At 38.4% G+C, this 13,201-nt stretch overlaps 1 protein-coding gene across 2 annotated transcripts in view; it reads left to right on the plus strand.

Moving 5' to 3' along the window:
* Nucleotides 1-13,201, plus strand: part of MTHFD1L (methylenetetrahydrofolate dehydrogenase (NADP+ dependent) 1 like) — a 122,060-nt gene that overhangs the window by 29,134 nt on the left and 79,725 nt on the right. For both annotated transcript variants that reach the window (XM_034419016.3, XM_034419015.3), the window contains exons 10-13: nucleotides 371-468; nucleotides 3,148-3,321; nucleotides 11,096-11,232; nucleotides 12,903-12,949. In XM_034419016.3, the coding sequence (XP_034274907.2) occupies nucleotides 371-468; nucleotides 3,148-3,321; nucleotides 11,096-11,232; nucleotides 12,903-12,949 (456 nt within the window). The remainder of the gene's footprint in view (nucleotides 1-370; nucleotides 469-3,147; nucleotides 3,322-11,095; nucleotides 11,233-12,902; nucleotides 12,950-13,201) is intronic.

The raw sequence follows: 13,201 nt of genomic DNA on the forward strand, positions 1-13,201 counted from the left end.
TATCTTTCATACCCTCCATTTGCAAAGAAAAAAATAGTCTCTGGAAGTACATACTGTATCCCAAAAAGTGAGATTGAAACTACACTGCTCAAAAAAATAAAGGGAACACAAGCAGAAGACATCTGAGATCTGAATGAATAAAATAGCCTTGTTAAATACTTTGTTCGTTACATACAGTAGTTTTGTGTTCCCTTTAGTTGTTTGAGCAGTGTATAAACTACTGTATGTAAAGAACAAAGTATTTAATAAGGCTATTTCATTCATTCAGATCTCGGATGTCTTCTGCTTGTGTTCCCTTTATTTTTTTGAGCAGTATATATATTGCAATTGTACTAAAGCAAAGTATTTTTATCTCTTTTCTTCTTGAAAGAACTTGGTAAAACTCAGTGAGCTACAGATAGCAGCCCAGCAGTCTAAGGAATGGAATCTCAGTTGTTTGAATCTACAGCCCATTTCACCTGTTCCCAGGTAGGAACTGCGTAGCAAATTATTTTCAAGCAGGATTCTATGTATTAAAGCACAACATTTGCTAAAACATGAGTATAACTTGCTTGTCTTGTTCAATTTATTCTAATTTCTCTAAGGACTGCAGGTTCATTCTGCTGAAACAAAACTCTAAGGCAGACAAGATGGCATTAATCAAGTCATTAGAAGTTGCCTTCAGTTTTTAATCTGGCAAAATTGTATTTTTTGTAAATGTGGACTGGCCAGCACCTATCAACCCTGAGTGATCTTTAAAAAGCTGCAGGATTGAGCTTGGTTATTATTTTAATTGGAATCACTAGGAAATCCCAGGACTACAGATTAGATTGGGAAATTAGAAGAAGAGCTCAATAGCAACCCGCTTCCATATTGTTGCAAAGAAAACTATAGGAACAATTCATAAAGTCATCAGGAGTCAAGCTCAACTTGAGGGAGATTTTGCTTTTATGAATAAGAACTGCATATTTGTGATAATTTACATACATACATATAGTACATACATACATGGTTCTTCTTGTCTCAAGATTCAGGCTGTGGTACAGGACCTTTACAGTTGGATGGAGGAAGCTCAGGGAAAGGGTACATTGTCTACATGCGATAGTTCCCAAGTTCAGTCTTCAGAATTCCTGCCCAAAATCTTAGAAGCATGCTGCCAGTGTCAGTCACATGACATGGACTAGCAGTCTGATTAGGTGAAGGCAGCTCCCTATCTTCATGTGATTGGGGGCTCATTTTGCATTGATCTTCACTCTTCCTCAGAACAAGGTAGTATAGTGAGAAAGTTGCATATTAAAATTATGCATTTTAGCTTAGACCAGCTAACCTTTTTGTCGTTGCGTGCCAAAAGCGGGGGGAGTGCGGGGGGTCATGTGTGCGTGTGCCCCCACTCATAATTCAATGTGCCCTGCACATGCGTGCGTGCAAACCCCTCCCCCCCATGATCCCCACTTTTGGCACGTGATGGCATGGTGGGCCCAGTAGACCTCCCCAGGCTCCAGAGGCTTTCTTGGAGCCTGGGGAGGGCGAAAATGGCCTTTCTCACATACATACCTGGAGGCCCTCCAGAGGCCAGAAACAGCCCGTTTCCTGACTTCCAATAGGCCCAGAAGGCCTGAAAATCAGCTGGCCGATGCACGCTGGAGCTGAGCTAGGGCAAAGCTCGCGTGCCCACAGATATATCTACGCGTGCCACCTGTGGCATGCGTGCCATAGGTTCACCATCACGGGCTTAGACTAATGCCAGTGGCAATATGAATAGAGGAGCCCATTTCACACATAGCACTTTGGCAAGTATAATAAGAGGAGACAGAAGGGTACAGTCAATATATGATTTGCTTAAACACAGAGGAAACTTTCTTTTTTAAGCAATTACATCTATGTATGTATTACACATGATATGACAGAACATTAAAGTCTTTATTATTCTCTAGAGGAATTGTGTATGAATCAGGCTGGAGGGAATCTAGTATAATTTTCCTTAGTGGGAAATTTCATATGGGAATGTTTGAGAATTTCTTCAGATAGTTGGCTTGGTTTTGTTTTCTTAATACAGAAACCTAATACTCTTGGAAATAACTACATTCTCTCTTTTTTTTAAAAAAAGAAAACTATTTTCTCTAGCATAAAAACTCCTTATAAGTATATTCATTTCCAGATGATTATAGAAGTCTTGCAATTGCTTCTGATTTAATAAATGTATTATCAAAAATGGAAAGCATACCAATTTTAAAACACAAATCAGAAATGTGTTTCTGTGTGCATAACACTGGTACGATTCAAAGCACAAAGTTGATTCTCCTTATTTGCAAATTTGCCTGCTTGCTAAAATTTATTTGCAGTCTCAAAATCAATATTTGCGCTAGGAAAGCTGGTTGGGAGACAAAATAGCTTCCTTCAAGTATTTGAAGGCTATCAGTAAAAGAGCAAATTTGATCCATGATTCCAAAAGAAAAGATAAGGAACAATTAAGGTTAAATTTCAGGGAAGTCTTTTTTAGTTGGACATCAAGAAGATTTTCTTAATGATAAAATCTGCCCAGTAATCCAAGAAACTGCCTTGGTGGGTGGTTGACTTTGGCTTGGCTTTCAAATATGTGGCTGGGTGGTCTTCTGTCGGCGTGGCTGTGTAGTAGGTCCCTGCACTGGGCAGAAGCTTGCATTATGTATTTTTCTAAATGTCTCAGAGAAACCAAACTTACATGTATAGGAAGTCCACTGAAAAATTTCCATCTTGATTATCCAGCAATGATAAGTTGAGAGAGAAGAGGCAAATGACACACCTATGTAGGCAGCTTCAGAATTCAGTTCAGCCACAGGAAAAGGACTTATTTAGCAACTCAATATATTGTTTCTTCAACATTCCTGGAGCACAAAGATCTTCCCCCAAGATCATTTCCACAAAGGTAAACTGAAGGTAGAAAATGATTTGAAAGATCTAAGTCAGGGCTGTCAAACTCCCGGCCTGTGGGCCGGATGTGTCACATGCTGGCCACGCCCACACCTGCTTTAGCAAAGGGGAAAAAAGTCCCGATACATCACATGATGCCACCCTGAACACATGAGTTTGACACCGCTGATCTAGATGTCTTAAAATGTAAGTTCTTTGTGGCCAATTGTATATCCACTCACCTATACATACCTATTTTTAATTTGTTTGCTTTTGCAGTGATATTGAAATTTCCAGGGGACAGGCTCCAAAACCTATCCATATTCTTGCCAAAGAGATAGGATTGCTCACAGAAGAAATTGAAATCTATGGCCAAACCAAAGCCAAAGTACGTCTTTCTCTGCTGGAAAGGTTGAAAGATCAGCCAGATGGAAAATATGTACTGGTTGCTGGGTAAGAAATAGTTTAATAAATATATTCCCCTTACTTTTGCTTAGATAACAAAATGCAGCCTGTATTTTTATTTATTTATTAGAATTTTGTCAAACAAAAACGAGAACAAGAATAAAAGAAAAAAAATACAATGACAGGGACGATTGGCACATTAGTGCACTTATGCACGCCCCCTCTACTGACCATTTAAGTATGAAATAAGGTCCACGGAAGTCAATTTGTGACTGAAACTGAAAATTTGTAGCTGAGACAACTGAATCAGGTAGAGCATTTCAGACTTCGGCAACTCTATTACAGAAATCCTATTTTTTACAGTCAAGTTTAGAATGATTTACATTGAGTTTAAAGCGGTTGTTCACGGGCATATTATTGTGGTTAAAACAGAAAAAGTCATTTACAGGTAAAGTATTACTACGTAAAATTTGTATGCAATACCTAGGTCTGACCGCAAGTGACGCAGTTCTAACTTATCCAAACTGAGAATTTCGAGCCTAGTAGCGTAGAGAATTCAATTGTGTACAGAAGAGTGCAAGACTTTTCTAGTGAAATACTTCTGAACCTGCTCGATTGTACTGATGTCAGATATATGATGGGGATTCCAAACAGTTGAACAATACTCTTAAGATTGGTCTAGCATAAGTTTTATAAGCTATAATTAGCAATACAATGTTTCCAGAAAAAAAGCTTCGCAAAATTAAATTTACAACTCTTAATGCTTTTTTAGCAACATTGTTACAGTAAACTTTGGAGCACAGGTTGTCAGAGATAAGTACACCGAGGTCCTTGACAAAGTGAGGGTCATCTGCTAAATCAATGCCTCCTAGCTTATATTTGACATTCTGATTACGTTTACCAATATGTAAGTCAGAGCATTTATTAATCAAAATTTGAAGTTGCCAAATAGATGACCATTCAGACACATAGTCGAGATCATTTTGCAAAACAACAGAATTATCTGTAGTATTGAATATTTTTACGTCATTGGCAAAAAGAATGCAATTGCTTTTAGCAGTTTTCATTTATTGAATGAGATGGTCCCATCTGCAACATTTAAAACTTTTTTCTTCCCTCTTTCTCTTGCATTATTAATGTATGTGAATTATCCTGAGCAGCCTTGCATTTCTTTCATTCATTGAGAGGAATGTTTGCCACCATTCATATTTATCACTTGTTTGTGTGTCTGCCTTTTGTTTAGTAGCTTAAGAAGGCAAACATATTGTGGAGCTCCACTTTCCGTTTTTCCTCACAATAATATCCTTGTGAGGTACTGGCCTAAAATCAACCACTGAATTTAGGTAAATGAGGATAGACTAGAACCTGAGTCTCCCTGGCACTAGTCACAACACTTTAACCACCATGCAATGATTGGTCTTCAAAGCACATGTTAAATTTGCTACTTACAAGTTAACTGCAAGTTTTCTGAGGAGCAATTCCGGAAGGGAAAGCCAAAGTTACCTTTTCCTGAGACAACAATAATTACGGATTACTGTGATTGCTCTGATCAGCTCTCCCAAAGCAGAAGCTTAAGTCACGGCATGAGGACCTACCGTATTTTTCAGAGTTTAAGAGGCACCAGAGTATAAGACACAGCTTGGTTTTGGGGGAAGAAAATAGGAAAAAAAATCTGCCTACCAGGTATTCATCTGGCTAGCGTCCTTAGTCTGGTCAGCTTCAGCACATTATTTTGCTGGTTTTTTATCCCCTGCTTGGGGATAAAAAACAGCTTCTAAGGCACAGCTGAGAGGAAGAAGCAATGAGAAAAGCAGGCAAAGCGGTGGGGGGGGAGGGATCGCTTCACTCTGCTAGCACCTAGTTAGGGCTGAAAAAAAGCTTCTAAAGAACAGCTGAGAGTCGGAGCAAAGCATGGAGATCACTTCACGTTAAAGCACAGGGAAGAGTCGAGGGAGCAGCAAAACTGGTAAGATCGCTCGCTAGTGCCTCATTAGTGCCTCGCTAGGGCTGGAAAAAAACTTCAAAAAAGCTACATTCGGAGTATAAGACGCACCCAAATTTTCAGCCTCTTTTGGGGGGGGGGAAGGTGCATCTTATACTCTGAAAAATACGGTAGTTTGTCTCTCTTACAAATCAAGCCATAAAATATTATGTAAGAAATAAAGAGCCTGCATTAATGGATGCTTGTGTTCACTTTAAATGTCCCCAGTTATCAATAGGTGGTTTTTTTGCACTATTTATTAACTTAGAGCTCACTTTGGTTCCAGTCAACCCTGGAGGTAATTAGCAACACATGCTAAATAGCTGGTTGAGAATTAGGACTCCATGCCAGAGTTGCATCTTTTGTTGTTCTCCTTTGTTTTCAACTATACGCCCTCCTGTCCTGTCTCATTGCTGTGATTATGAAGGCCCATTGTTACATGGCTTTATATTTATTATTATTTATTTGTTATATTTATTTGCTGCCTATCTTGCAGTGAGCTACTGTACCCGTGTGTGTGTTTGTTTATCTCTAGATGAGATACAGTAGGTAGCACATAAATCCAATAAGCATATAAATATGCTTAATTTTTCAATACGAAAAATTTTCAATACCAAGAGCCTTGGTAGTACAGTGGTCTAAAGCACCCTGTTATTAAGAACAGCTGCCTGCAATTACTGCAGGTTCGAATCTCGCCAAGGCTCAAGGTTGACTCAGCCTTCCATCCTTTCTAAGGTAGGTAAATTGAGGACCCAGTTTGTGGGGGCAATAAGCTGACTTTGTATAAATATAAAAAAGAATGAAGGCTATTGCTTAGCACATTGTAAGCCGCCCTGAGTCTCCAGAGAAGGGCGGCATATAAATCAATTTTTTTTAAAAAAATACATTCTATCTTTAATTTTCTAGTAGGTGCTACTTATTCCATGAATGCTGCCTTTAGCAAATAAGGAAGCTGTCAACAATTTTTGCTGTGTCACACTTAAGTTTTTTTGGATGTGATGGGCTACCTGACCAGGGCTCCATAAACCCAGATAAACAGTAAATGGCACCAAAGTGTACACGTTTTCGTTTTAGAATATTGCAGAATGTTCCAAAATTCATATCTAGTTCTTTATCACCAATCAATCATAATTACAGTCATAAGTCATTGCAGCCATTAAGTTGGTGATCATGTGACCATTCCTGATTTTGTAACCTTTTTTGTTAGGTGAATGCAGTAATGGAATCCATTGTATGCAGTGGCATTCTTTTTGCCAGAAACTAAGTAAATGCTGGAAACCAGAAAAAACATCAAAAATTGAAATTAATGACTGCGGTACACTGCAAACAGCTGTAAAAGTGAGCTGGTTGCCAAGAATCCAGAGTGCAATCATATGATTGTAGGGAGCAGCTACTAGAATTTCAAAATTAGGTCATAAGTACCATTTTAGGGGCCCATCATAACTTCAAACAGTTACTAAGCGATCGGTCTCGTTAAGTGTTGTGGCCCATCAGCTGACTGTGCAGCTAGTAGCGAATTCCGACAGTGAGGAGGCTGGTGTGATGCTGCGCCAGCAGCCTGTACAGCTGGCACTCGAGTCAGACAATGAGGAGGCTGGAGAAGATGTGGTGCCAGAGGCAGGGATTCATCCAGGGCCTTCAGAACCTCCAGAAGCTCCCATAAGTGAAGAGGAAGAAGAGGAGGAGCTTCTTCTCGATGCATGGGCGCGCAGAGCTGCCAAAAGGCAGGAGTGGCTTCTCAGTAGGAGGTCTCCTCAAGAGTAGGGCTTGGGGCTAATTGGCCACTCCCTTAGCCTATTTAAGGAAGGATGACGACTGAGGCAATTTGCAGGGAACAACTTCGTTCACTCTCCTTCGCGTCTTGATCTTAGTTCTTTTATCAGTTTCCTGCAAATTGCTTCTGGGCTTTCTGCCATCATAGTAAGATTACGATTATTTATTCTTTGGATTCTTGTAGGCTGTTAAGAAAATTAATTAACAGCCTTTGTTTGAAAAAAACTGATTTAATTTAGTAAACTAAGGTTTGTACAGACTTCGAATGTGCTGCGTTCTTTGGGGTCTGTAGCTGGGGCAGAACATTAAGTGAGGACTACATGTATGCTTCTTTTTTCTTTCATGTTCTCTTTAAACTGTCCTCTTTGGACAGAATGCAAATATAAAATGTTACATTTACAGAATGTTCCCTTTCCAACATCAAGAGATCATCAGATAGAAAAGCTGTGCTGAGAGATAGGAACTGAAAACAATCTCCTACTAGGCTCCTGTGACTTGGTTCCCTTGGCCCTATTGGGAAATTCAGACTATCAGAAAACATTGATTTTTCTGAGCTCACAAAATTGTTACATAGCATGTTTTTTTGTTAAACAACGATAGACGAAATATCCTGTTCTTTTAAAAGATAAAATTAAAAAAATATTTCTGATTGCATCTTTCACCCAAAGCAAATGTAGCCTACCACGGACAGCTGGACCTTTTGCAAAATTTCTGCAGTTCAGGGAAATATGTTTCTAATTAGAGGTGGATTTCTTGCTTGAGTCTTTAGGAGGTCATGAAATAGGAGTTACCGCTTTTGGCTCACTTCTGCCTGAATGCTTGTATATCCCTGGGAATGAAAATGTAATCCGCAGTGTCACATACCTTAAATAAACTACTTATTTCACTGCATTTGCTAAAGTACCACAGATTTAAACAGTTAAATGTAGCATATCTTGGCAAGCGTTTTCTATTAGAAATGGAGTGGGAATGATGTGAATGAAAATGTAATTTAGTTTTGTTTGGTTTTTAACTTGAATTTTCTCTGGCTGATAAAAGATGCCCCAGATGAATAGCTTGGGTAGTTTTGAAATCTCTCTGCAGAAATGCACTGATTGCAATGCAAATTTATGGTGGTCAGTGTTTTTACAGCTAAATAGAAACAATTCCTCTTTACATGGGAATTATGGGACCGGATGTTTAACATATCTGAACAATGGCATCCTAGAGAAGGCAGGTCTAATTCTGTTAAATAAGCACTGATAATTTCCATAAGTGTTACATCAGATAGGAAAACAACTTTTTCTTTCTACACACATCCCCCTCAATTTTGATTCACCAAAAGACTCTTAGTCATGCATTCATTTTTATCACTTTACTCTACATCATATTAGTACTTTTTAAAGTCTTATATTTCCTATTTTTTTTAAAAGGTTCAAACTCAGCCTTAAATTTCCTGTTATATGTTTACAAAATTGAAGACAGGTGGCTATTTATACATTGCCTTTAAAAAAAGGGAAACCTACAGGCATACCTTCTTTTGTTGGACTTTGTTTTATTGTGCTTCGCTTTCACCAGCAAAAAGATTATGATTCACTGGAGGTCAGGTGATGATTAGTAATTTTTAGCAATAAAATATTTTTTTAATTAAGGTATGTACATTGGGGCACAGTTAGTAAGCTACAGTACACTGTAAACATAACTTTTATCTGCACTGGGAAACCAAAACATTTGTGTGACTCATTTTACTGTGATATTTGCTTTATTGTGCTAGTCTGGAACTGAACCCCCAGTGTCTCTGAGATATGCCTGTATTGTACTCATTTTTATTACTTTGTAGTAATTAAGGATATATTGAAAAACTATAACCTTTATGACATTATAGACCATGTGTTTACTTATTTCTTTCTACTCTTAATTCTCTTTATATGTCTTTCATGTATTGTGATTTATATCCTTTTCTAAAACAATCAATAAAATAATATTTATAAAGAATCATAACTTCAAAACTGCTGGGAATAAATGATGGAAGCAGTATAAAATCATATCATCTGATTGATTGATAGCTTGACAGGTATAAAAATGGGCAGGGGTTTGAGTGAAATTTAATTATTTTAAATAATATAAATACACATTTTGAAACATTGACTGTGAATAATGATTTTAATGTGTCTCAGCATGCAACAGAATAAACAATTTTTTAACATTTAGATTGATATTTTTCTTCTTCTTGTGGCATATTCATCATTGGACATTGGTGATCATGTTGGTGATCCTATTTTTATCAACAGCCACACGAAAAAGTGCTGCTGAGTTTGTCCAAACCAGTCCCTTAGATTTTAGATTGATATTAGCTAATAAAAATAAAATATCTAGAATATTTTCAATATATTTTTTTTAAATATAAAAGATACTTTTTAGCCAAGATGGATTAAATTCTGACCACATTTTAGTTTGTGACAAAATTGATAAAATGTCTTACATGATGCAGTTCCATTTTAATTCTCATTTGGAAATTAATTAGTTGTATTTTTGGAATAGACAAAAAATCCAGTTCAAACTTAGGTTGGATTTTGAAAAGAATCTACCTTGCTCCAGAGATTCATTCATTACACTCTAAGCTTGAATCTGAATATTTGTATATCTCTCTGAATGCACTGAACTCACAAAAGATGTAAATTGTGTTTAACACAAGAAATTTGGGGAGGTGAACTGAATATTTATAGTCAGTTATGCTATGCTGTATTTTAAACTGATGTACACTAATCTGAGCCACATTGTGCCTGCACTTTTATTTCAAAAGGAAAATACTAATCATTGGTTTCATAATAGGTCACGATTATGACAACTTGACAACAACACACTGTGGTATAATTTCCAAAATGTCATATTTAGCAATGATGCCATGTTTGAAACAACATAATGTGTGCAGTCACATCACAATGCATATATTGCCATTTCCCCCCTTGGTGCCTTCTCATTGTTGCCCACATTATTAATTGATTGGAAGAACTGGATGAAATTTAGTTTACCTTTTAGTTTACCTTTTCATCTCTGTCTAGTTTGATAATCTAGTTTTTTTTCCCAGAGGATGTTGCAAAAGGATATCCTTTTCAAATTGAGTAGTATTAAAGAAGCACATCTTATCTTTTTTTTTTTTTTTGTGGACAGTCATCATGAAAATGGCACAGAGCATAAATATTGGATTGGTTAAGAAATCAGAAAGACAGTGAAATGATTTTGCAGAGAAGGCAGGAACTTATTTGTTTATATTTCACAATCGTCTGCAAGGAACAGTATCAGTAGGATGGAGGTGGATGAAGAATATGGTGCTTGGGCAGGCTGTAAGAATGGAATATCCATCATTTTCTAAGCAAGCTCTCCAGACTGCAGTTTTTCTAAGTCCCAAAAGATTGCCAAGGAGCATTGGAAACTGGAAAAATCCTATATTTCTCTTTGGGGGATGAATTTATAGGGAACTTGTGAAATTAATGGTATACACTGAAAATTGTTAATTGTTAAAAAATACAATTGCAGTATTGTTAGCATATGGTTCATGTGATTTCCTTTGACACCAGTAAAATATATTGAATTAAAATATTTTAAGATCATAATTTCATCAGAAATTTGAGGGGCTGTAGTAAGGAATACTGGGTGTACTATTGAGCTATTAAGCTCTGTTTGATTGAATTCTGGACAGCTAGTTAATTTGTTGAACAAATAACAGCACAGCAAAAGCTCACATTTTTATTGCTCTGCCTGGAGAAGAGAGCTTCTTCAGGCATAATGGTAAGGAAAATCTGGAGTACACCTAAAGGGAATCATTTCTTGCACGCACTGACAAAACCTGAGCCTGAACAGGAGCATCACCAGGCTTTCTGGACAGCTAGCAGAACTAATTGTTGTCTAATTTATATATCATCCTAGATTATATTCTTTCTGTTTTAATCTATGATTGGCATATGTTTCTGCCTGGATGATTTTTACATAAGAATGGTAAAATATAATTATTTGATTGAAATATTCTTATTTACTCTAGAACCAGCAAACCTTATTGATGGAATGTGACTTATTGTCTTATATTGTTAGGATTACCCCGACACCTCTTGGGGAAGGGAAGAGCACTGTGACAATTGGCTTAGTCCAAGCACTGACAGCCTCCCTTAAAATAAATTCCTTTGCCTGCCTGAGACAGCCTTCTCAAGGACCTACGTTTGGTGTCAAAGGTAAGCATTACCTCCTCATCTAAGAGCAGGCAGTAATTTCCCTTTGAAAATCACAGGAGGATTGGCTGGTGACATCATGTTATTAGCAGAAGAGATAGAGCCAAAAGTCATTGACGTTTTGAAATGGCTTAACACAGGAGTCACCAAACATGGCAACTTTAAGACTTGGGTTTTTCAAATCCCAGAATTCCTTGGTCCTCCATGCTAGCTGGAGAATTCTGGGAATTGAAGTCCACAAACCTTAAAGTTGCCAACCAGGGGAGACCCCCGGTTTAGTAGTTTGTAAGGTAGTCCAGACAAGAAACCAAAACCATGACTATTAATACTACCCTTATTCTAAGGTTGCAGTAACATCTTGCAAGTTTGAAAGTGAACGCACTTCCCCCCTTCCCTACCTTTACTTTCCAGAGAATTAGGAAACATCTCTTCTAAGACACTTATTGCACCCCATTAATCCTCTGGATTCAAATTTTGTTTATCAGACTCTTCTCTAGGCCTGTGATGGCGAACCTATGGCATGTGTGCCACAGGTGGCACGCAGTGCCCTCTCTGTGGGCACTCAAGTTGTTGCCCCAGTTCAGCTGCGCCACACATGTGAGCCAGCCAGCTGGTCATCGGGTCTCTGCTGTGCATGCACGGGGGAGGGGGCATGCAGGGGGCACACATGCATGCGTGTGGCGCAGGGTGCATGGGAACACGCATGGGCCGGGCGCATGTGGGGGTGCGCATGCATGCACATAGGGGCGTTCACATGCACAAGGGGAAGGGTGCATGCACAGGGGCTCATGCACATTGCATTTTGGGGTTTCATGCGCATGCACGCTTTGGGCACTCGGTCCAGAAAAGGTTAGCCATCACTGTTCTAGGTTATGACTCTTATTCCTTTCTCTCAAGGCTATTTTCACAGCTCATTACATCACCTTAAGTTTTGCAAAGCTTTAGACACCCTATTTGTTTCTTAAACTCCCCTCCCCATACGAAATGGAACCCAATTTGAGAGGAACAAATTTGTTTCATTCATTAAATCCCTATAGCTATAGTTGAGGAAAGCTGATGCTTTTTAATACAATGTGTTAGTCTAGAAAGGTGTTGGTAGTCTCCTGAGTTTTGACCCTCAAATGCCTGAAATCCTTCAAACCCTTCCAAATTCGCCAAACATTTACCCTGTTCCAGGGGTTTTTGAGGTGTTCTCACAGACCCAAAAGATGCTGGACACAATAAGCAATCCAAATCTGATACAGTAGAACCTCTGGTTACAAATGCTTCTGACCACAACCAAAAAAATCACAAAATTTTTGAATCTGGTCACGAACACATACTCGGGTGGCGATCAAACATGCGTTAGGGTTAGGATCAAACACGGACACGGATTATTTCCCCTTCCACGCCATTTTTCTTGTAAGCACCAAACAACAGCAACCTCGTGTGGCTGCTGCATTAATTATGCATTAATTTTGGTTAGGTTCAAGTTAGGACCAAATCGGGTTGCGACCAAAGCTATGGAACAAATTATAGTCGTGACCAGAGGTTCTACCAGAGGTATAAGGAAATTGGATTAGCTTCCTGATCATAATCCTGAGCTGAGTAAGGAGGGAATGTCAACTTGAAATGAAGGGAAATTGTGACCGCTATCCTCCAGAGTTTGCTAACATATTCTCTTCGTTGTGTAGGAGGAGCAGCAGGAGGTGGATATGCTCAAGTCATACCCATGGAAGAGGTAAACACATATTTTGCCTTGGAAAATTAAATAATGCAGAGGCCCTAATTGTCCTCTGCATTAAGGAGGAGTAGTTTTTCTGTGAAATTAATTTAAATAGCACCCCAACTTTAATTTTTAAATAATGACTTCAGCTTGGGCCAAGATAATTTGCTGCCTGAGGTGGAGTGCACATTTTATCTTTGGTAGCTTTGAAGGACATCCTAGATCCAGGCACAACAAGAGAAAGGTTAAGCCAAGCAATCCTAGAAA

The sequence above is a fragment of the Pantherophis guttatus genome, chromosome 1 (genome assembly GCF_059756535.1).
Source record: "Pantherophis guttatus breed Tessera chromosome 1, ASM5975653v1, whole genome shotgun sequence".
Lineage (NCBI taxonomy): Eukaryota > Metazoa > Chordata > Lepidosauria > Squamata > Colubridae > Pantherophis > Pantherophis guttatus.